General features: G+C 47.8%; 1 protein-coding gene across 4 annotated transcripts in view; it reads left to right on the top strand.

Moving 5' to 3' along the window:
• Nucleotides 1–23,617, top strand: part of ACAP3 (ArfGAP with coiled-coil, ankyrin repeat and PH domains 3) — a 101,129-nt gene that overhangs the window by 64,454 nt on the left and 13,058 nt on the right. For 2 of the 4 annotated variants that reach the window (XM_063353592.1, XM_063353589.1), the window contains exons 7-19: nucleotides 2,182–2,226; nucleotides 2,672–2,767; nucleotides 3,110–3,184; nucleotides 13,034–13,146; nucleotides 17,383–17,434; nucleotides 17,890–17,990; nucleotides 18,412–18,523; nucleotides 19,067–19,275; nucleotides 19,577–19,646; nucleotides 19,780–19,874; nucleotides 20,419–20,633; nucleotides 21,290–21,394; nucleotides 21,807–21,908. In XM_063353592.1, coding sequence (XP_063209662.1) covers nucleotides 2,182–2,226; nucleotides 2,672–2,767; nucleotides 3,110–3,184; nucleotides 13,034–13,146; nucleotides 17,383–17,434; nucleotides 17,890–17,990; nucleotides 18,412–18,523; nucleotides 19,067–19,275; nucleotides 19,577–19,646; nucleotides 19,780–19,874; nucleotides 20,419–20,633; nucleotides 21,290–21,394; nucleotides 21,807–21,908 — 1,390 coding nt within the window. Of the gene's footprint in view, nucleotides 1–2,181; nucleotides 2,227–2,671; nucleotides 2,768–3,109; nucleotides 3,185–13,033; nucleotides 13,147–17,382; nucleotides 17,435–17,889; nucleotides 17,991–18,411; nucleotides 18,524–19,066; nucleotides 19,276–19,576; nucleotides 19,647–19,779; nucleotides 19,875–20,418; nucleotides 20,634–21,289; nucleotides 21,396–21,806; nucleotides 21,909–23,617 lie in introns of all 4 variants that reach the window. The other 2 variants (XM_063353591.1, XM_063353590.1) reach the window with 2 other exon arrangements.

Here is a 23,617-nt window from a genome sequence, read left to right as displayed (position 1 = left end):
GATGCGTGTGCAAACATGCATCTGGATGGATATATGTGTGTACATATATGTATGCACACAGCGTGTACTTGCATATGTTGCAACAGTGGAAATACCAGTTGAATATAAGGCAAAAAAGTTTTCAGAGTTATGCAGCACTGGAACAGGGACCCAGAGAGATTCACAGTCAGCGGGACCAGGCTCTGAACAACTTCATCTGACTCTGAAGTCAGTCGTGTTTTGCCCAGGCAGTTGGACAGATAACTTCTGGAGGTCCCTTCCAACCTGTGTTATGAGTTTGTGTGGGAGCGTGTTCTTACCTATGTTTGTGCCTTTGCGTGGCACTGACATGGCTCTTCATGTCTGTGATATGTTCTCCTTCCTAAAAATGCTACAGTGTACTTGCAAAGGTAAATGGAAATCGTTTTTTCAGTAAGAGAAATGAAACACGCCGCCTTAGACTGAATTTCGCTTCCCAGTGGGAGATTTCCTGCAGTAACACTTAGCGCACCCAGAATGGTGAATCATTTGTAGGCTTCATGTCAGGTCTGTCCTTGCAGGCAGTGGGTATATTAAGCAGACAAATTCAGCATTAATATTGATCCATGTGTGTCTCCACTAGCTGTCACTCCTGCAGCACCGAACTAAGACCATCTGCCAACACATTCTGTCTGACCAGGAGGTAGTTCCTGCTGTCTCATGCTCTGGCAGCTGCGGATAGAAAGGCAATACTTTTCCCTTAGAGTGCAAATCATGCATGTTGATCCTCCTTTAGGATTGCAATTTTTTGCATCTAGGATTTAGATATGAATGCCACTGTATTTTCTGGGAAGGTCACACTGTAGTAAGCTGCCTCCATTTCTCCCACTGACGAAGAGGAAGAGTTCCTTTAATGTGCTAACCCAATACTGGGGGAGGTTTCCCTGTCAGTCCACTGCAAGGTACTGGTCTAAATCCATCGGTTTTGACATGAACTTGTCCAAGCATCCTTCAGGATATAGTGAGGAGAGTCATAATTTTATTCTTTTATATCTGAAAGGAGATCTTTTCCTGACCCCGAATGTCTGCGCAACTGAAGGGCACCCCCTCATAATGAATTACAACTGTATCCAAATTGCAGCAGGTTAAGCTCTCCTGCCAGAAATCCCAACTTGGATACCTGGGAAAAGGGACAACTTGGCTTACAGCAAAAATCAAGTCCCAGAATTTGCCGTGGCAGAATCAGCTATGGAGGGCACTGTATTGGCAGAAAAGTCCCAGTTGGTCCTTACGGAAATACTGCATGGAGAAAATCTTCCAACCAGCGTCCTCCGTTTTCTCTCCAGCCTCCAGAGAGACAGACCCTGGTTTGTGGATCTGTTGCCCCTTTCACATCTTGCAGAAGTCATCTTTGTCCTCTTTGACTTTGTCAACAGGCCTGAAATTGGCGTGGTCAAACTTGAAGGATTACTCGCACACCTTGATGAGGGCCAAAAGGAACAGAACCCAGTAAAACAGTAAAAGCAGGGGGCTGGAACTAGATGATCTTTAAGGTGCCTTCCAACCTGAACCATTCTATGATTCCATAAAGCAGGGTTACTAGTTCCAGTCCTTTTTCTTCTGCTTTTTTTGTTTGTTTGTTTTTTTTAACCTAATGTACTGGGTTTGGAAAGGAGAGATCTAGGAGGCTGGGGACGTACCTGAACTACTTTGTCTTCCCTCCTGTGTTGCTGTCAGCCGTGCACTTTTCCCCAAGAAAAATGGGTGTGCAAAGGGTGTTCACACTCAAAACGTAGGCCCCCCCATACGTACCACAATTTCCTGGCGGGCTTCACTGATTTCTGAAAAACCCACAACACTACACTGGTGCCTCTCAGCCTGCTAGGAGAAATCAAAGCAGTGACCTGAGAGATTAAATATCTCCTTCATGTGATGCCAGATTTCACTCTGGGGTCACTGCTTGTTGTCAGTGTACAGACATACACCTAGCAGTGACCTTAATCGGTAGCAGCCCAGGTCAGAAAATGCATCTATACTGTTTCCTTTTTGTTCCACCTGGAACTCACCAGAACTGTCTTTTCAGAAACTAACTTTCTGGAACTGTCCTTGAATAGTTTGTGGTTTGCTGCCGGGGGTGCTGCAGCAAATTGTTCATCCTTAGATCTCCATGCCAAACTGCTTAATGCTGCTGATGCTGAGAGTCTCATCTTGATTCCTTCACAGATCAACGTCCTGCAGGCCAAGAAGAAGTTTGAAATACTGGACGCGGTAAGGGCTCTCTGTGTTTTGTGTGGCTGCTCTCAGTGACTCAATGAAAGGCAGCCCTCTCCATTTCAGGTTGCATGGGTTGACATACCGACTCCTCAGTCTGCCCTGGAGATACTGTCTGGGACTGCTCTGGGGGCTGCAGGTATGCTGACAAGAGGGGAGAATGAAGGACCAGCAAAATACTCCACAGGCCATAACTGGAGGGGACTTTCAGGGGTGAAGGACGCTGCTTGTACTGCTTTGTGCTCACAGCAAGGGTTACCTGACAGCGTGGAAGGATTCGTGAGAGGAAGAAAGGAGAAGTGGGAGAGGCATCTAATGGATAGGTTGCTTTGGGAAGGGAAGGGGTTAGAGCTTGAAGAGACTTGTTTGTGGGTCACAAGGGATAAGGACTTTCACTTTGTCCCAGAACCTGCTCTGACCTTGCTTCTGTTTCCCTCCCCAGATGCTGTCCTTCATGCATGCCCAGTACACCTTCTTCCAGCAAGGCTACAGTCTTCTCCATGAACTGGATCCCTACATGAAGAAACTAGCCACAGAGGTGAGGGGACAGGGAACATGGTTGACTCAATCTGCCTGTTGGTACCCCTTCACCCTGAAAGGACATCCTCTTCCCTCTTCAGCTACCAAACTTCGTAATCAGGGAGTGGGTCAGAGCATCATGCTTGTTGGATGTTGGATTAGCCATGCCACCCTGCAGGGTGACAGCCAAAAGCTGTGGTTACTTTCAGTGCACACCCAAACACAGCCCTTTTCCCCTCTTTGGGGACTTACAATGTTAGGCAGGGCTGGTGTAATCCCAGAGCAGGCAAGCAGAGCTGGACAGTGGCTCATAAACCACCTTCCTGACTTTTATACCTGGTGTTCTCCTCTCTGCCTTTAGCTGGACCAGCTGGTGATTGATTCTGCAGTGGAGAAGAGGGAGATGGAGCACAAGCATGCCCTGATACAGCAGAGGGTGAGTCCTGGGGCTGCAGCTTGGTGCACGCAGCACTTCCATCCATCGGCGTGGCTGTCTGAATCACACAGTGGCAACTGCCATCTGATGAGGGGCCTTGCTGGGTCAGTCCTTCACACCCTGGAGCAGCATCAGCAGAAGTTGTTGAGATGAGAGTAATAACCTCATGGATGCCGGGAGGTCTAGCTAGTAGGTAGGCCTGATCAAATGTAGGGCATTCAGCTACTGACACATCCGAGTACACAAGGGAGAGGGACACAGGAAGGACCCCATGGGTCAGGGCACCTGGGTGGTTCTCCCAGCTCTGCCGTGGACCTGCTCTACCTCTGAGCAACCCTTCCTTCTGTGCTTTGTCTCCCTCTTTGCTGCTGAGGGTGTGGGAAGATTTAAAGGCTGAGACAGAGGAGGGGATGTAGTTTGTGATCACCTGTGAAAACGACTGCCTAGCAGAGCTGCTTTTGGGGAGAGGCTAGAGCACTTTTCTCCCACCCTTTCTTTTCTCTGCTTTTCTTCTTTTCTCCCCCGGTCTCACATCCTTCCTCTGGCTGAGCAAGCTAGCGTTTGTCTGGCAAGCCCTATAATATCCAGCTACTGCAGTATTAGCATGTCCCGTCTGACACTTCTCCCTGCCTCGCTGCTGTGCCCCATGGTGAGGCAGCAGTATGGCAGCGTGCCTGCGTGCCCGGCCCAACCAGATGGCCAGAGACCCTGTTAAATCGTCCAGCAGACAAATGAGTGGATGCACTCCTCTGCTACCCATAGAGAGAACTTGCTGCAGGGCCTTTTCTTCATTCCCAGGGAGCTCACACTGCACTGAAGTGATGTTAATGGGTCGCGGGGGAGAGAGCGCAGCACTCTGTGCTGCCGTTGAGAGAGGAGTGTGCTGCAGTGAACATCTTTAGCACAAGTCTGCTCCAAACTGCAGTTCAGATGATTCTTGCTTAGCTCCTGTGACGTGACCTGGCTACAGCCTTGAGCGGCATCACTTTGGGAAGGTCCGTGGGGACCCAAGCAATAGAGCTGCCGTGGCTGAGCAAGCTGTTGTTTTCGGCTGAGCTGGGGAGCCCCCTCTGTGTGTGCTCTCACCTGCTGTAACTGGGAGTAACCACCATGAACTGGCAAGATAATAGGATTGACTATCAAACAAGCCTGAGCCTTCAGTAGGGAGGCATCTCTGGTTAATATGGGCTCTGATTTTCCAGACCATTCATCTGGGAATGATTCCAAATCCGAGGCTTATAGAAACATCAACTAATTATTTATTTTTTTCCTTTTCCTTCTCTTCCTCATGGATCGCTGACCTGCCCGTGCAGACCCTCCTGCAGGTGAGTACCCACATGTGTTTCCTCCTGGCATCTTCATTCCTCAGAATTAGTGCTTTGATCTGGATTTTTACTAAGTCCTGCCTTTGAAACCAAATCAAAGCAACCTTACCGTAGCGCTAGTGCTGTAACCTGAACACTGGAGGTGTAATTTTAAAGCCCAGTTTCAAGTGAGTTTGATTTCATCCTCATCAAAGTTGTTTTCAATCCTGTGCGAAAATAAGATTTCCATTCCCACTACTCTCATGGTGGTCAGTCGTCTTGACTCGGAGGTCAGTGTCACAGCACTTAGGTGGCCCTCCATGCAGGTTTGGTGCCTTTGAAGGCCATGGGTCTGGTGGGAGGTGAATGAGCTGCACAGGCTCCTAACAAAGGGTGTTGGTGGACTTTGAACACGCGCACACACGCTCTGTGGGCAGAGTGAGAGGGGATTTCAGAGAGCCCTGGGAAATAGCTCTCCATCAACCAAGCCCTTGGGAGGAGTCTCTAAGGAGTCCGTATCTGGCAGGCGCTTGTGTGGATCAATACTTCTCAACAGAAGGAGTCTAAGTGGCTGTTGTTTTCTTTCTAATGCTGTCTCTCAAAAATGGCATAGCCCTTGAAATGGAAACCTAACCAGATTGGAAAGCTACTGACAGGCAGTCCCTGTGAATCGGCCTGTGCATATGCTCCCTGTGGTTAAGTGTTCTGAGGGAGGGGTGCATCCATTTGTGAACTCTCATTTCCCCTGGGACTCTGCTGGAGTGATGACTTCATTCGAGGGAACGCGGAAAATCTCTTGAGTGTGGTGCATTTCAGCTAAATCTCTTTACGTGGCTTTGCTGACTGGACTAGCAGGGAATCAAGCAGAGGTCAGGTTCCAAGAGGGAGAACGAGCAATTAGTCTTCATCAGAGTATGTATGCATAGAGCTGTGTCTCTCTGTGCATAAGCTTGTGAGAGAGCTGAACATCCCTACTGCGAGTCGGGATTTAAAGCTTCCTGCCTGGAAATGTTACGAGACTGTTTTTCAGCTACTCTGAGGCAGAGTTGCTCCTCCCTTCGCGATGGAGCATGGCACTCAGCATCTGGTGAGCATCTCATCACCTCCAAAGGGAGCACAGCCCGCATTTGAATGTGTGTCTTCATGCTGAGCCCAGAATACCCTCTGGTCTCTTGACAAATTTGGAGATTTAGTTGTGCTTAATTAGAGAGGAGTGGCAGAAATACCCCTTTTTTTCCTCAACGCGATGTCTTCCCAAACAGCCTGCTAAGGCGTGACAGAAAGGGAGGGAATCCAGTTTAGATCGTACATTTTGAAGTGTTCTCGGGATGCGGGAGCTGCGCAGATTCTGAAGACAGGGAACTGAATTGTCTTTGTGAGGGCAGCTTTGCTCATAAGGAAGAGGTCCGTGGCATTTTGTTTCCTTGTTGTTTTAATTAACATAAATTTGGTAGGAGAGAAAAACTCGGCACAAATCTTTACTATTTATTTTCTTTGATACTGGAATTCAGGTGCCCTTTTCCTATGCCACCTTTTCCCCATCTTCCCTCATGGAACATCTGCTGCCTTTGGGGCAGATTCCCAAGGCAGCTATCATTTCAAGCTGTCATTTTAACTGCCGCCCTCTCTGCCTTCCCAGGTGCAAAACCTTAAAGAGCTCCATTTGCAGCTTCACACTTCATGTGAAAATGATGCTCACTTCTACCAAAAGGGTTCTGATAAAATCAGCAAGAGGGAAGGAAGGGTCTCAATTTTTCTGGGCGACAAGAGATATCGGAGTTATCCTCCTGTTGTGCAAAGAGAGAGGAGAGCTTCAGCATGAAGGCTGGGGGTGCCTTTCTCCTGGCTGGGTGTGGGGGGGTGTGTGCAAGGGCTGCAGTGTGGAATACATTCCTGCAAAGGCTGAGGAGATAGCCTCTTAGCCTCCCTCGTTTCCCTTGTGTGTTGAACTAAACTGTCTTAAGCCACGCGTGTGATGAGTTTGTGCATTGTTATGTGGGCTCAGTTGCTTCAGATGGATGTGCAAAGACACGCAGGGCCTGGTGTGTGTAGGTTGGAGCACTTAGGAGAAGAGAAGGCTCCGGGGAGACCTTCCAGCCCCTTCCAGTACCTAAAAAAACAGGCTTCAGGAAAGCTGGGGAGGGACTCTGGATCAGGGAGGGGAGCCATGGGATGAGGGGGAATGGTTTTACACTGAAAGAGGGGAGATTTAGATGAGATCCGAGGAAGAAATTCTTTGCTGTGAGGGTGGTGAGCCCCTGGCCCAGGCTGCCCAGAGAAGCTGTGGCTGCCCCATCCCTGGAGGGGTTCAAGGCCAGGTTGGACGGGGCTTGGAGCAGCCTGGGCTGGTGGGAGGTGTCCCTGCCCAGGGCAGGGGGGTTGGAATGAGATGATCTTTAAGGTCCCTTCCAACCCAAACCATTCTATGAAAAATTTTGGAGAACTTAGCACTGGAACACACAGGCCTAGGATTTTTTTCCAATGGGAAATGAGTGGAGTTTAAACCAGTCCTCCCTCACAGATCTGGACCTTCCTGAATCCTTCCACTGCACCGAAACCGACAGGCCTCTCTCTGAAAGAACCCAGGGCTATGTAAAAGCTCCTTTGCAGCCTTATACATATTCCCCGGTCCGGAGTCGTGGGGCAAGCAATTGTGCTCCTGTTGCCTGTTTGCAGGGGAAGGGCGGATGGAGTGCCAAGGCAGGGCTCTCTGCCTCATTTAGTCCAGCTGGTAGATAACAAACTAGGGGCCATATGGCACCGCAACACCCGGATTTCTGCGGCTGCGGTGGAGCAGGGGCAGAATTAACTGGCCAAAGGGTGGCTGTGCTCCAGGAAGCGGGGGGAGGCAGACCCTGCTGAAGGCAGACAAGCCTGGCTCTGTGAAGGTCAGGGAGGCATTCAGTGAGCATCTTCCTGTCAACTTTGCTCTGTGTTGCCTGGCGTCTCCTGCTCCTTTCTGTGCCTCCATGACAGCTGTATGATAATTAGCCCTTGCTCTAAGCTGATTGACTGTGAATAGGAGGCATGAGGAGGGGGTAAGCAAGTGGTCCCCAGGGGCCAGCAGCCTTCCTTCGCCTAGTGCCCCTTGCTTTGACAGGAGCCAACGGCAGAGCTTATAGCTTCCCAAAAAGGAGTAGGAGGGGTAAAGGAGAAAGGGCTGAAAAAGAAATCCCTCCTTCCCTGCCAGCCCACGGTGCTTAGCAGAGATGCTACTCTAGAGAGCGAAGAGAGAGAGAGAGGACACACAGAGCGGCTCCCTGCTCTCTAGGCAAGAGCAGCAAAACCTCCCTTGCAGCTGGCATCATGAAGATTTTCGGCAGGCTTGAATACCTCCTGGTAAGGAGACTCCCGCAGGGTTGGCTTGGGGAGAAAGTTTAGGGGGCACTTTTCCCTGGGGAAGCAAGGATTGCGCCTGTAGGAGCTTGCTTGCTGATGTGACCCAAAAGCGAGTACAGCTTTATTACTGCAGGGAGGGCAAATGTGTTCAGTTCTGGGATGGAAAAGCTCCGGGGCAGGGCACAGATCTCTGTGCATCATCTGCTGGCAAGCTGCAGAGCCGGGAGATCATTTGGCATTAGGAAATTCAAGAAACAAAAGGTCTGTAAATGGGATTTGGCCAGAATGAATGAAAGCTGTCTGTGCAGAATGGGGATGTAGGTGGGGGAGCCCTCCTCCAAATTCCATCTGCCTCTGAGGGTCTTGGATTGAACACAGTATATACACAGAGGTAAAAATAGCCAGATAGAGAAAAGCTTGAAATATATTCAGGCACCAGAAGAGAACAGAATGTGCAGGCACCAGTGTTTGTGTGGAAGGGGGTGTGTGTGCATCTTTAGGGAATGTGAATATTCCTCTGACTTGTGTTCTCTTTAGAATTGAATAGCCAAACTAGTCTCATACCATTTTTAACTCGCCTCCAGGAGAAGTTCTTTTCAATGCATGGATATGTACATAATGTTGTTAGAGTGTGTACATAATATTATTGTTAAATACTGAGCATCATTGGTTACTTAAGTAAAGAGGGCACTTTTGGATAAAAGCCTTTGTCTTCTATGAGGGAAGGCGTGTATTGCATGTGTTGTCGCTTATCCTAAATCGTATTGATTGAAAATAAAATAACATGGAGGTTTGGTAGTAAGACATGTTTCTTGAAGAGCTGAAAACACTTGGACTGAAATGATTCACTGGTCACAATTGCCTAGTTTTGATAGTGTTTTCTATCAGGAGAAATCAAAACATTTTACGGAAAAAGACAGAATTATTATTTCCACATTGAATTGATACACTGAGGGAGTAATGCTGTGGCTGCTGAGGGAGGGACCCTGCCATAGTGACTGTATTTTAAAGAATTTTAAGGAACTATTGGTATTTTAGAGAAAGGTTCCATTTGTTCTCAGCCAGGTGTTGCCCCCTTTGGGATAGGAATGAACCTATAAACAAGACCTTCCTACTTCAGTGGGCTCCCTACTGAGAAGACGCCCCCCACCAAGTGTTCTGGGCTGATGAGGGGCATCTTCACTCTTCATATTAAGTCTGTTTGCTGAAGCTGGAGATTTATTTAATTTCATCAGCCATTTTCTCTGCATGAAATGCTGGCTTCACAGAGGAGCAGTTGGAAGAGCTTGTCTGGCCTCTGCAACGCAAGCAGCCTCTCTGTGTGCTGTGTGGAGGTGGACGAGGGAGTTTTTAACTGAGTGGGCCACGAGGCTGCCTTCAAATAGGGTTTTTTCTTCTTTTACGGGTCTGTGCCTGTGCTGGGTTTTTGCTTTCCGTTTGCTGGTTTTAAAGTGTCCACATTAATGTCCTTTTTCACATCCCAAAGGATGTGTCTTTTGGAATGTGTTACTTCATTGTTGCTTCGGCAGCATTCACTGTGCTCCCATGGAAACCATTGTGATGTCATTTCTAAAAGAATATCAGTTCCCAGGCAGGCTCGTGTGTAAACTCGGAGTGACAGGACCGATGAGGAGAGGGGACAGTGAGACAAGATTGGTGTGATTTACTATTGGTGTCAGTGAAGGAAAGGGAAGCAGATGATGGCAGAGATCTGCTTCCTTATTTTGGAAGACATCCAATTTATTTTACCACTGTGTGATCCAACGTGTCAGTGCTGTTGCTAATCACGATTGCATATGCAGCCGCAGCCAAAGCCGTTCAGATCCCAGTCCGAGGGAGCCTTTTCTGTGTCAAGCATTTTTTTTCATATTACAGAGACAAAGAGGTGCTAAATGCAGACTTAATAAATCAGTCCGAACTCCTTTAGAGCAGACTTGCCTACTCTGTGTACATTGCAGTGATGGGAAGAATTCAGTAAAAGGTAGCTTATTAAAATCATGCATTAAAATCTCATATATAGCAGGAAATGGAAAAAGAGGGAACAAGGGAAAGCATACATGTGCACTCTCTTACCCTGCTTTGTCAAGGGTAAGATTTGAATCAAGAAAGTCACTTTGAATGTTGCAGAATGTGTGACACGTTCCTTCTCCGCCAGCACCTCCCAGACGTTGCGGCTTGGCTCACAAGGCTGGAAGGGTTTTATTTCCTAGTTCTGCCTGGAGTGAGTCCACTGATGCGCTGTGTCCCTTGTAAGAGTCACACAGAGAGTTACCGATGGCGCACTTGACGATGTGCTTGGCAGGAGCAGTGTCTGTCAGCCAGGACCCTTTGACTTATTTCCCAGAACTAACAGGATCAAAATCTTTGCGTATTGATGAATAGAACAGATACAGGGATGCATTAAGGGCAGGTCTGTCAGTTAAGGGGATTCATTATAACACATCTGTGTGTATCCAGCTGTGGCCACGCACTACCATGATATTTCAACACCATTGGCAAGATGATCTCCTCAGACAGCTTCTAAGCTAGCTTTGACCTGGAATCAGGATTCAACAGATGTTCTCTGAACTTTTTCCAGCAATTTGTCCTCCCTTTTCAATGGCGGTGGCAAGAAAGTTCCCTGTGTGGGTACAACAAGAAGATGTGCCAAGGAGTCCATGGTTTAAGCCCATAGTTTAATCTCGCTCCAGTGTGCTGGAAGCTTCACAATTGCACTTGCCAAGATTTTGCCTTTTGGCTACCTGAGCCATTTCTGTGCATCTCCCTTTTGGCCTTTTCCCAGCTGAGAAAGGAAAAGGGGGACAATTTCTGGATTTTTAAAACTTTCCCCTTTATCTCACTTCATTGGGCTCTCAACACTCAATAACTTTGTACCAAAGACGACTTCAGGTGCTTCCAAGCAGAGTGCAGTGAATCACAGAATGTGTTGGGTTGGAAGGGACCTTTAGCCATCTAGTCCAACCCCCCCGCAGTGAGCAGGGACATCTTGCAGGGACATTCCAATGGAATGGAACAAAGTGCCCCTGAGGATCGGACTGCCGCACGCCCCAGGGATCAGAGGCAGACCGGTCCTTGCCCCTTGGATCTCTCCCTTGATTTGTACCTCCTTTACAAATCCAGCTTACAGCTCTGGTCAATGTATTCTGCCCTCAACTGCCCCTGCAGTAGTTCTGTTGATAGCAGTGGCGTTGCTCAGGAATTACACCAGCAGAAATAGGAGCAGAATTTGCCCTGGGGGTGTTTCCTAAGCGATGAGAGAAGAAGGAAAAGAAATACCTTCAGAGTAATGCAAACACCAGCCATTCTTCCCAGCAATGTCTTTCTTTCGATGTTTGGACATTATCCAGATGGCACTCTGTCATCTTAGCTGTATATGTGCTTGGTGGTTTTGCGTATAATTTTCTCCTCCTAAAACTGGGTTTGGCACAGGTTAGAATTCTTTCAAAGGCAAGAAACAACTCCGTGTGCTTTCAGCTGCTCGGCTGTAGCCATTGAATTTGTAGAGAGGTGTGATACAATACAGACTCAAGGAGGTTAAATTCACACCTGGCTTGACTCCACTGATTTTTAGTGGATTTACTGTAGTGACGCATATGTCCCATCTGTTCCTCCTGCACTCATCAGCACTTTATCCTTCTTACCATCACACTGCCTGATTATACAAGGGCAGCTGAGGAAGTCAGGTGATTATATTTAGACCCTCCCCCTTATTTTTACCTCTCTCACAAAGTGAGGCATGGATAAATAGTCATCTTTAAGACATGCTTGGAAAGGTTTTGCCCTACGCTTGCTTTTCAGCAAAGCCCAGATTTCTGACTGTTTGCATTATTTATTATAAAGCAGTGCAGATTCTCATCAGATTTATGGAATTGTCGCTTTGGAGCAGCTGTACAAAAATGCCACATTCAAATATCTACAAGTCAGAGGAAAATTCCCTCTAGCCTTTGTTTGCAGTATGTACATGAAAGGCATCTGCAGAAGAGGACCCCCCATGGGATTCACCCTCCTATGGGAAGAAAATTTGGGCTGAGCAGACCTCTCTTAATTGGGTGCCTTACAGCAGTTTCTAGTGTCTAATTGGGCATCATGCTGTCTTTCCAAGGAATGACTCAGTCCTGTCCCATTAAATCTCCTCCTTCTGTATCAGTATTATTCTTATTATGACACCTCCCAGGCAAGCTTGCGTCTCGGAACATGAAAATAACTCATCTTAATGAGAGTGAAGTGCACGTTGCCTAGCGACACAGCATCGCAAGGGTCTTCGTATGCTGAGCTAGGAAAGGCACTTAACTTAATGGGGCTGTTTTCACTACGCTGTTATGTCTTTGAACCAAGCAGTACAGGGGGAAATATTTGCGCTCAAGAGAGAGGGAGGTGTGGGTAGAATGCATCATTAGAGTGGAATCAGCGTGCAAGAGACAATGTGCCTTAGTTCCCCAGGTTAGAGGGGAAAGTCATTTTGGCTTCGTGACCCAGTTTCTCTTGGGAAACAGGCAGACCATTGCCCAGGGAGAAGGATCCCGCGTTCTGTGAGAGCAGCTGCTATTCTCTCTGCTCTGTGTCTTGCTCGCCAGCTGTCAGAATCCATGAGATCTCTCCGATGAATCAGTGCCAAACCTGACAAATCAGCTCTGACTGGTAGCATAGCATAGAGAATTGAGTGAGCACAGATTGGAGATGGCGTGTGATGATAGCAAATGAAAATGGAATTGATAAGTCTTCCCTTGTAGAAATCATCATGCCTGTTTCCCTTGTGTGAAAAGGCTGGGGTTTGTTCTGTTCCTGGCCCCTTGCAGAACAGAGAGGCAGCAGTAGCATTCCTAACTCGCTTGACCAGTGAAAAGCATCCCCATTGCTTTATTTCGCACTGTAGACTGCCCTAAATGTTGGGAATTTTTAGCCCTCACAGTGATAAGCTACCTGCCTTTCTCCTCATCAGCTACCAGAGGGGGGAAGCCCAGCATGCGTGGTACTTTTCCCCAAACAGTAGGGACAGATGGGCTTACTGGAACGAGGATGCTTCATGACCGCTATTCGTGGCTGCAGCCCACTAAGGCACAGGGATGTGTTGTGACAGACAGCTCTGCCTAAGCCTTAGGATCTTGACATAGATATTTTTCCCTTCTTGATGCTTTAATTAGGCTTATTTCCATCTTGATCCTGGGAGTGCAGTCGTGTTAGAGTGTCAGTCTCTTTTTATTTGCAGGACTTCTCCTATGATGACTCAAAAGTGGAGTTTAATGTTGATGCCCCGAATGGAGTGGTGATGGAAGGCTACCTCTTCAAGAGAGCTAGCAATGCTTTCAAAACATGGAATCGGTGAGTAATAACTCATATTCCATTTGATATTTGGGCTAGGGCTCTGAACACAGATCATACTGCCTGCGGAGGAATATACTTCACTTTTAGTGACAACTTAGCAACTGTTATCATCACTGGGAGGATTCAGAGCTAAGTAGTTAGAAGCTAAATAGTTAAAATAGTAAAAATGAGGTTGGTTTGATAGTTTCTGTGTACAGAGACTTTTGTCTTAGGAGCATTTTGCCTGCAGGTTGAAGGAGGTGATCCTTACTCTCTATGCAGCACGGGTGAGGCCCCATCTGGAGTACTGTGTCCAGTTCTGGGCCCCCCAGCACAAGAAAGATATGGACTTACTGGAAGGGGTCCAGTGAAGGGGCATGAAGGTGATTAAGGGGCTGGAACATCTGTCATATGAAGAAAGGCTGAGAGAGCTGGAACTCTTCACCCTGGAGAAGAGAAGGCTCAGGAGGGAATCTTATCAATGTGTACAAATTCCTGATGGGAGGGAATGAAGAAGAGGGAGCCAGACCACCCAGCAATGCCTAGTGACAGGACAAGAGGCAATGAGCATACATATTAAGAATGTGAAATTTCATCTGAACACAAGAAACTGCTGTGAGGATGGTCAGGCAGAGGAGCAGGATGCCCAGAGAGGTTGTGAAGTCTCCATCTGTGGAGATTTTCAAAACCCACCTGGGCACAGTCCTGGGCAACCTGCTCTAGCTGGCTCTGCTTGAGTAGGAGGGTTGGACTGGATGATCTGAAGCGGTCCCTTTCAGCCGAAGTGATTCTGCGATTCTGCTCAGAACCTGTTTGGCTGCAAGTAAGATCAGAACCTGAAGCTGCGTTAGCATAACTCTAGTTCTGAGTAAGTCCTCCCGAGAGAAACAGTATCTCACGAGAGATTAACGCAGCCTCATCAAGACACTAGCCTGGTTCTGTGGCACCAAGTCAGCTCAGAGCAAAAGAGGAGTAAGCATCTGCTTGCTTGCAATGGTGTTTTAAGACCGCATAAATTTTCTGCTAGCACGTTATAACTCATGCGCTGAGCTTGCAAAGCCACTTGCTTTGTGGGTCTTTGATATTGGTGTGTTGGAGATATGTACATTAATCAGGGAAAGAGCTAGAAGTTGTGTAGTTTATGTAAGTGATCATTATTTTCCTGTTCAAAACCAAATATGCTTTTTTCTGTGAAGCTGTACGTGTCTCTTAGGCTGTATCATGGAATAAGACAGCTCCTGTTTTGCTGCATCTTAGTAAATGCCAGGAGGGAAAAAAAGAGAACCCTTCCACAATGGAAGAATGACCAGGTTCCATGCAGGGAAGACAGGGCACAATGCAGCTTGAGTCTTGCCCTAAGAAAGCTAGGAAATTTATAGCAATTAAGAGAAATACCTAACACAGCAGGAGATGCCATGAGTATCAAACCTGTCTAATCTAGGACAGGGAGATATGTGAAAGTGGAGATATCAGCTGTGCTGCCAGGAGCTGAGAAATGGCTTTCTGTGCACTGACCCCGCTCTTATTAATTTATAAATATTTCATCTGGTAGGTCACTGGGAAGGCCAGGCTGATCTGCCTCCTGCACTAGTCAGGAGGCTCCACAGCTGTCAGAGATCCTGGGGAAAGTGGAAGCAAAGGTTTCATGTTCTAGCCTTGCTCGATATTTGAGTGCTTCGTTTCCCTTGAGATAGTCAATGGGTTTCACACACGGTTGTGCAAAAGGATTCAAACCCTTCCAGTGAGTGTCTAATGCATGAGATCAATGCCTTTTTGACCTACATTTCCTCCTCTCACATAACAGGGAAATGATACAATATTAAGAGATCTTCTTTTACTTGGCTACGGGATGCATTCAAAGTGTGCATCACAGCAAGGCTGAAACGTGCTGCTGTTAGACTTTGGAATAAATAAGCACTAAATGGTTCAGTGAACAGTCTGTGGTATGCACAGAAACTGCCTGTATTTGCATGGAAAAAAGACTTGAAATTATTAGAGATCTCTGAGTTGGTTAGATAAGCGATGCCTTCTCTCTGAAGCTTCCCCTAGTACTAAGGAGATTCCGGGCAAATTTAGGATAATTGTGTTACCCCTCAGGCTCTCTGATCCCCTGACAGTTAAGTGCTAAATTTGCACTTGGAGGAACCAGAAACCACAATGCAGTGCATCACGGTGTTTGATTTCAGTGCTCACAACCTGGTGCACGGGGAAGGTGTCTTAGCTGAATTTTTATCACCCTTTTAGGCTTTCCTGCTCGGTGTTTCCTAAGCAAAGCATCACCTTGGTCCGTAGTCTGTTGCATGGCTGCTGTCACTGACACCCACATGTCTTTGCAGAGCAGAAGGTCGTTCCAAAATGTGTCAGGCTAATGTCAAACCTTGTGCTTGACTCCTGTGGTAGAGATGAAACAGTTCCAGGCAACTCCCTTCTCCTGGCGACTCCCCTGTTGGTGAATTCAAGGGTCACTCCAAAGGACACTTATCCTGGAGGGAACATGACCCTCTAGGACTTTCTGGTTTTGTTGAAGTCTGAAGTAATGTTAGTGTCAGAGTCTCCAAGTTTTCCCTCTCCCTCAAATCCCAGCTATCCTCCCTGTATCCTCCTACATCCCAGCCATACAGTCTGTGTCCTCCCCACAGCCATCTCTGTCTCCTCAGTCCCACCCACTCTGAGCCACATCTACCCGCGTCTTAGCTATTCCCAGCTCCTGTAGCCCACTTGTCACCTTCTCACTGTCACGCACTGTTAGTGCCTCCCCCTCATGTGAGCGGGAGGGAACAGCAAAACCCACAGTGCAGGTGTCAGGCTAAGAGCAGAAATGCACGCTCTGGGGGGGGCGAGCAGGAGAGCACAGCTGCAAAGAGCAGGAGCAGAGACCAGAACCTGAGAGACAGACTTTCTGCTTGGCTTCATCTGACAGCAGAACTCCTTGAGCACAGACTGCTGCTGTCACAGCAGCTCAGAATGATGCAGAACCACATCGGCTCATCAAAATGGGCTCCCACATGGATGAGATGGCCTCCAGTTACCTGTATTTTCCCATTTGCCCACAGACATGTCAAGTCCTTTTGTTGTCTTTTACCTTTGTTCAATATTTCATCAATGACAAAAGAAAGAGAATCCCGTCTCATCTCATTTTCCCAGGGAACCTAGTTCTTTTGCAAACAGAGTGTGTAATATGTGCTCTAAATAACATTTGCTGCACGCCTGTGATTCTTTATGCTCAGGTATTCCAGTACCTTCTTCCTGAAGCTTAGTGATGGTGATGGCTTCCATTGCCCTCCATGAAGGAGATCGGGTTGCTGAATCTTAGGCTGTATCTTGGAATGAGGAAGTGACTTGGGGGTTCGGATTTAGCACCGAAGATTAAGACAACAGGGAATTACCTCTGCTGTCAGCATTGCATAGACCTTCTGTCACTTGTATTTCAATGGAAAGCTGCTAGCTGGTGATTTGTTGCCTCCTAAGAAGGCAGACTCCTTTCACACATATCTGTCCATGCTCTAGCTGTAGGTAGCGGGAGCTTTGGCACTGTTTGGCCTCACGTAGGCTGTGGTGGGTACAGAGGAATCAGCCTGGTGGGTAGCACAGCCTGTGTAAACAACAAGGTGTGCAACTCCTTCGTATTATTTTCTCCAACAGTATTTGTAGGGCTGCCAGTTAGCAGGCTTTTCTGAGATGGATTTTTCTTTTTCCCACCTTGGAAGGTTCTTCATGGTGTCAAGGAATTTCTGGCTTGCCTTATGACAGCCTGCTTGGAGAGGCAGCAGGCACACTGCATCTGGCACGTGCAAGTAATCCAGCTTCCCCAGTAAATGTCAAGTAGCACATAGGCAAGTATGCCCTAACCAGTGCGACATGTCCCACAGGCACTGGGCTTGCTACCTGCACCAGGGGCAGTGCACACACAGACTTCTGCCCCAGAAATCATAGGCAGGAATACGGCACTGCCCTAATCCTTTGTTTCTTCCCGTCTTTCCTTCCTTCTTGCTGCGCATTAACATATCTAGAAAACTTGCCAGCACGGCATCTCAATGCCCGGAGTCATTCCCTAAGGCTGTAAATCCTTATTCTCCGAGAGAGGGGACTGGAGAAGTGCAAGCTTTTCTTGTGTCATTACTTTCCAGCTTCTTGGGATAAATTACACTCTTTTTAATTGGAGAAATATCCTGCCCTGCTGCAGAACAAACTGCCTCTCTGTGGCTCTGCTGTTCACTTGTTCTGATGTCTGTCTGTCTGTCTGTCTTCCTTCAGGAGGTGGTTCTCCATACAGAACAGTCAGCTGGTCTACCAGAAGAAGCTAAAGGTCAGTGAGGCTACCCCAGATGACACCGGCAGATGAGCCGACTTGTCTGCTGTCCTGCTTTGACGAGGACTTCTGCACCATGGCAGGGGAGTGGGTTGGAAGGAGTGGGGAGGGGAATTGGGTCCCAGGACAGCAAGCCCATCCAGGCATTATTGTGCTCCAAAGTTAGACCATACTGAGAACTAAGTGGCAGCAGGTGGTGTTTGTGATTATCCCTGTTCATCAGAGGAAGTTGGTGAAGCACCCAGTAACCCTGCCACTTCATGTGCACGTTGTCCCATGCTTAAACTCTGTGTAACCCCTTCCTATTGCCCTAGAGTTACTGGTGGCGGGGTGGCTCTGCTCTTTCTGGGCTCAGCGTGTGCTAACCAGCAGGGTTAGGGAAGTTTTCTGAGGGGGCTGATTATGACACAGATTCAGGGAGCCAACAAAGCCACCTGTTCTCACCCTTTCAGGATGTCCTCACAGTAGTGGTGGAAGACCTGCGGCTCTGTACCGTCAAGCCGTGTGAAGACATAGAGAGGAGGTTTTGCTTTGAGGTCGTCTCACCTACCAAGTAAGTTTGTTGGCTTCCCTAGGCCATCCTCACGGTGGCTGGACTATTCATGGAACTGCAAGAGATTAGATTTGAGCAGATGCTGCCCTGGGAGATACCATTGCCTGTGCTCCAGAATCCCTCTGAAGTTCGTCAGACATCAGCATAAGCTAGATCTAGGCCATGCGTGCCTAGTATACATATAGATGATGACACTGGCAGCGGTCGGCTTTTCAAAAAAGCTAGCAGACCTGCCTGGAGTTTTTGAAGAGGGAACACCTTTGGCAGCGCAAGCTTGTAGGATTAATTCTTGCCCCTTCACCTGTCAGATCAAGGTGCTGCCCGCATTGGAATGGCTATGCTGAGGATGAAGTGGAACAATTTTGACCAAAACGTGCACCCTGTCCTTTTGCTCTTTCCAACTCATTTCCTTCCTTCACAGGAGCTGCATGCTGCAGGCTGACTCGGAGAAGCTGCGTCAGGCCTGGATTCAGGCTGTTCAAGCCAGCATTGCATCTGCGTACCGGGAGAGTCCTGACAGCTACTATATTGAGGTGAGTGAGGGGGTCGTGAAAGATCCATAATTGTGTCTCAGAGCCCTAATAGTGGGCTCTCGGGCTGTGGCAGGTCCGGTGTGTGGGAGTGGACCATTTGGAAATACTCTTCTGCCCTCAAGGAGAGCAGCTGCGGTCAGTGCTAACTCAGGCAACAATTGATCACCAACCAAAGCTGCACTTATAAAGCTGGGCTGGGGGAAAGTCAAGGCTTTAAATCAGCATTGTCCTGACATCTTCGCTTTCTTGCCATCATCGATGTTCCCCTGGGAAGAGCTTGCTCCCTAGCTGGGACGAGAGCAAGCAAGGCACCATGACAGCAAGGAGTTTGACAGACAGTAGCAGACCCTAGAGCAGGGGTGGGGCGCAGCGCCGTCTTGTGCCAATTATAGAGATTAATGAGGCTTTACCCGTTCCCTACTTGGACTAGCCCTTGTTTATTCTTCTTCAGGTGACGCTTCCTATCAGTGCCTCTGCTGTGCAAAGCTCTGGTTCGTTCTACAGTGCTTTGCAAAATCCTAGAACTCTTTTTTTATCTTGCAGAGGCTGGACCGGACTGCTTCCCCATCAACCAGCAGCATTGATTCTGCTACCGACTCCCGGGAGCGCAGTGTGAAAGGAGAGTCCATCTTGCAGAGAGTGCAGAGCATCGCTGGGAATGACCAGTGCTGTGACTGTGGTCAGCCGGATCCTCGCTGGGCCAGTATCAACTTGGGCATTCTGCTGTGCATTGAGTGCTCCGGTATCCACAGGTACTGCGTGCGTGTGCGCTCTGCGCTGCCAGCCAGGGATGGATTGCAAGCTCCTGGAAAAAACAGTGGAGGCTGAATTACAACTGACAATAATGTTTATACGGATAGATTCAAAAGTAATTGCTTGCTGCAGTACCTGTGTGTGCAGGTACATCTGTGCACGCATAAAACTCCTCGCTATAGCTCCATCTGTATAGATAAATGCATAAGAACTGGATTGATCTTGTTCATCTTACGATGCATGAGAAGTTCTGTTTTGAGCCATATAACCATTTCAATTTTCTTCTGTTTGGATAAATAGGAGTCTGGGTGTTCACTGCTCCAAGGTCCGATCTCTCACACTGGACTCCTGGGAGCCAGAGTTACTGAAAGTGAGTGTTGGCTTTTAGCGGCACGAGATAGACAAAGGGTGGACACGGGAGGAGTCTTACTTGGTGGCAAGCTAGGCTAGAGGGAACGTAGCTCCTCACCTGAGGATTTCATTCATTCCCTGTTGTATTGCAGCTGATGTGCGAGCTGGGGAACAGTACCATGAATCAGATTTACGAGGCACAATGTGAAGAGCTGGGACTTAAGAAACCAACAGCAGGGAGCTCCAGGTGAGTCTGAGCGCACACCCTGGTCCTCTCGGTGCTGTCGAAAGCTCTCCATCCACACAGCTAACCCAGTACCCAAAGCTGTCTGGAAAGTCAGATTAAGAGCGACTGGCCTTCACTGAGAGCCCGTCCTACCTCAGGTGCACCTCAGTCCACTCCCTCTGTAGCTAACTTGAGACTGACTCTCAGAAAGGTCAGTGGAGCATTACCAGCCAGCAACCTGGTGAAACATGCTCGGGAACCAGGGCTTGCTGGGTTTAAACTGCTCTGAGACCTTTCAAATGCACGTAACTGAAACACGTGGTGTTGCCTAGGGCTGAACATCTCATTCCGCTCTCAGCTATATCCTGCACTTCTTAGTTTTGCTTTGAGATGGGAGATAGTTGTAGGTTTGAGAAAGTCTCCCTTCTTAATACAGGCCTCAGTGATTTTTAGGACTCAAAGCCAGGTTGATACAGTGACCCAGAGCAGCTTCATCTCCTTGTGGCTGTTTGCTTTAGGTGATTCAGGTGACCCCGTGCACAGCTTTATGCTGTTCTTCTCTTAGGCAGGACAAGGAAGCCTGGATCAAGGTGAAGTATGTGGAGAAGAAATTCCTGAAGAAGCTGCCAAATGGGGAGACCCTAACAGAGAATGAACGAAAACCTCGACGCTGGTGTGTGAAGAAGTGCCAGAGAAACAACAGCACCACGAAAGCACCCACGGCTCGTAGAAAGTACCGCCATGATGCAGGCAATGCGTCACCAGCCATGTTGTCGTCAGGTGGGAACCTCCCTCGCCCTGCTCCCCATGCAGAGCTGTGGTGGCCTCCCCACCACTCTCTGTAGGTGTCCACACAACTGCCCTGATGACAGGGGAGGCCCTGTCTTTCTCTAGGACCTGCAGCCTGCCAGAGGTATAAGCAAAAACATGGTTGCACAAACTGTGTTGACACAGGTCTTTAGAGCCATTTCATAACATTTTCCGTCTGTTTAAGGAGGTTCTTGTGGCGAAAGGAGGAGGTCGTTACGCCAGGGTGTTCCAGCAACTTTCTCCGCTTGCTTCGTGCATTTTCTTTTGTTATTCCACCGTCCTGCTTTTTAATAGGTTTCAAATCCTTTTATTTTTACCTGCCTGGTCTGTAAGAGAGGCCACGCTTATCAAGAGTTCTAGCTGTTCAAAATGCTCTGGGATAGTTTGGTCTGCAGTGTATGCCACCTATAGTCAGCTCTTTGTATTTTGATGGCGTATGTGGACATGGGTATGATATTGGACACATCTGGGGTGCATTGGACACGCAAGCTCAGCCCGTGTAAATACAGCTGTAGAACTGTGTCTCATTTATGATGTTATTAACTGTCTCATTTATGATGTTATTAACTGTGTCTCATTTATGATGTTATTAACTATGTATTTCAAAATCTCTCTGTGTAAAACAGCAGCTACACTGGAGAGGAAGTTCCGTCGAGATTCCCTCTTCTGCCCTGATGAACTGGACTCTCTCTTCTCCTACTTTGACACTGGTGCTGGCTCCGGCCCACGCAGTAAGTACAAAGAAAGTGTCCCTGCTCCTGGCAGGCTTTACCTCCCGGCTCCTCTAGGGCATGTGCATTGCACCAGACCTAAGGCAAGGTATCGGCCTCCCTGGAGAGAGGGTAAATATTTCAGAAGAGTGATGGAGAGTTAATTGCACCAACTCCAGCCCATTGCTCTTTTATTGCATTTATTATCTTAATATCCTATCCAGTCAGTCCCTGGTGTTTGCATTCTGGTGGATGGGATTTTTTCCCAACATCTTTTACTCCCGGACTGTGCATTCCATTGGCTTTTTTCTGCTTTTAGTTGTGGCTTTTAATTTTTTTTTTTCCATTTTTAGCAAGTCTTACTGCGGACAATTTTTCTTTTTTGTGTTTGTGACAATGAACTCCCCCTCATATTCCGTCCACCTTCCTCTAGGTGCCAGCCACATCTCTATGCAGCATCCGCTAACAGGTGGCCCATGGAGTGGCAGTGGCATTGGTCCCGGTGGGAGCGGTACGCCGTTCCTCCTGGACGGAGGTAAGGTGACGCTCTGGCAGCTAGCAGCAAAAGAGACACCCAAATTTTACTTGTTCCAAACCAAGCTTCAGAGGCAGTTATGTATTTTCTTTCAGCCGAATGATTGGAACATGTAGGTTACCAGCCCCTCGTGGGAAAGACAGGCCGGCAGGCTTTCGAAAGGCAAAAAGCGTCCTAGTGTTGCCAGCAGTCACGTTACTACATCGTAAGGGAACAGCTGTCCCTCAGATGAGATAAAGGATCCAATCCTGTACAGGTGGGATCTCCTGGCAAATAGGAAGTACGAAGCATTTACTTCGCATGCCCCGCATCTCTCACAGGCTAGCCGGGTGGTCCATTATCACACTTAGTTGAGGAGTGATAATTTTTTAAAATTTAATAGCTCAGTTCCTTGTTATTGTATGAACTTATGAGAAATATTTACGGGCCTGAGTCAGCACAGCAGAAAATCACAGGCTTTCCTACAAGTACATGCTACCTCTTGAAATCAGTGAAGAAGGTGCTTTAATCGGTGCCTTAAGGCACTTCCTTCCAGTTTCAAGGAATTTAGCATTATTTGTCAACAGAAACAATACTTGGGAGATGCAGGATTTCAGATTTATTCAACAGCCTTATCTTGCTCCTGTAGAAGAAAGCAGGAATTTTGTCACTGATTCAGTAGGAAGGGAACTGGGAATTTGAGGTATTAATACTCTTGTGATATGAGCCAGATCCTCCTTTCTTGCTTTGATGTAAATCTCGAGTAGTGCCATGTGGCCTCATTGGAATCACTCTTACTTGTACTGACATGGAGAGCGTAGTCTCCCCGAGCAGTACGTTTGCTTTCTACAAAAAACAGCAGTGATTTTTCTGACAGGAAATCCAAAAAAAACATATTCACGATGTGTGCCACTTTAAAACTTTCCTGTTGTAGCTTCATTATCTCCTTTGGCTGTTGAGCTGTGCTGAAGGGTTACTTGCGAGCCGTGGTTTCGGGACCACTGGTTTAGAGACTGTTCTTTATCTGGGACCCAGCTGTAGCTGCTCTGAAGATTTCAACAGACAGCCTGTAGGGTTAAGGTGTCTTGTTCTGTTACGGTTTTCAAAGCTCGGGACTTTAGTTCTTGCAGGCTTTCCTGCTACTGCTCCTTGCAAAGACTACACAGCTCATAGTTTAGAAACATTTTGTTAGCTACAACCTGGCTTGTTTTCTTTCTAATCACGGTGGTTTAAGGGTAGGTCTTGGGGTAGATCCTGGGGGCTTAACCTCTTGAGTTCTGGGAGGACAGACACCCCCAGTACTTAGTCATTGGGAAGTTAATAGCAGCAAGCAGCTGAATCCAGCCAGAGTCGCCGGCGGGGGGCGGCCATCCTTCAGGATGAAGGTGATGTGCCATCCCTGTTCCCACAGGGGAAATTCCTGCATGTGCTGCTTCCTTCCTTTCTCTCACTTTCTTGACTACTTTTGGGCGCAGGCTGAAAAAGGCACAAAGTTGCTCTGCCACTGACACCTTGTGTGTCCTTGGGCAAGTTGCTTCATCTTTTTCATGGCTCCGTTTCTTGTACGTGGTCGGCTGACTTGTAACATTCACCAGCTAAGCAGGGAAGGTGGGAAGCAGTGTGGGGAAAGGGAAGGGATGTCTGTGAAGGTGAGCGAGCCACTGGACAATGCTTTAAGAGTTTGGCTTGAGATACACCCTGTTGATACTGTTTAGCCCAGTCATGGTCAA

Source organism: Chroicocephalus ridibundus, chromosome 16 (assembly GCF_963924245.1).
Source record: "Chroicocephalus ridibundus chromosome 16, bChrRid1.1, whole genome shotgun sequence".
NCBI classification, from domain to species: Eukaryota; Metazoa; Chordata; class Aves; order Charadriiformes; family Laridae; genus Chroicocephalus; species Chroicocephalus ridibundus.
Note: the sequence above shows the minus strand (reverse complement) of the source record. Positions and strands in the feature narration are given on the sequence as shown.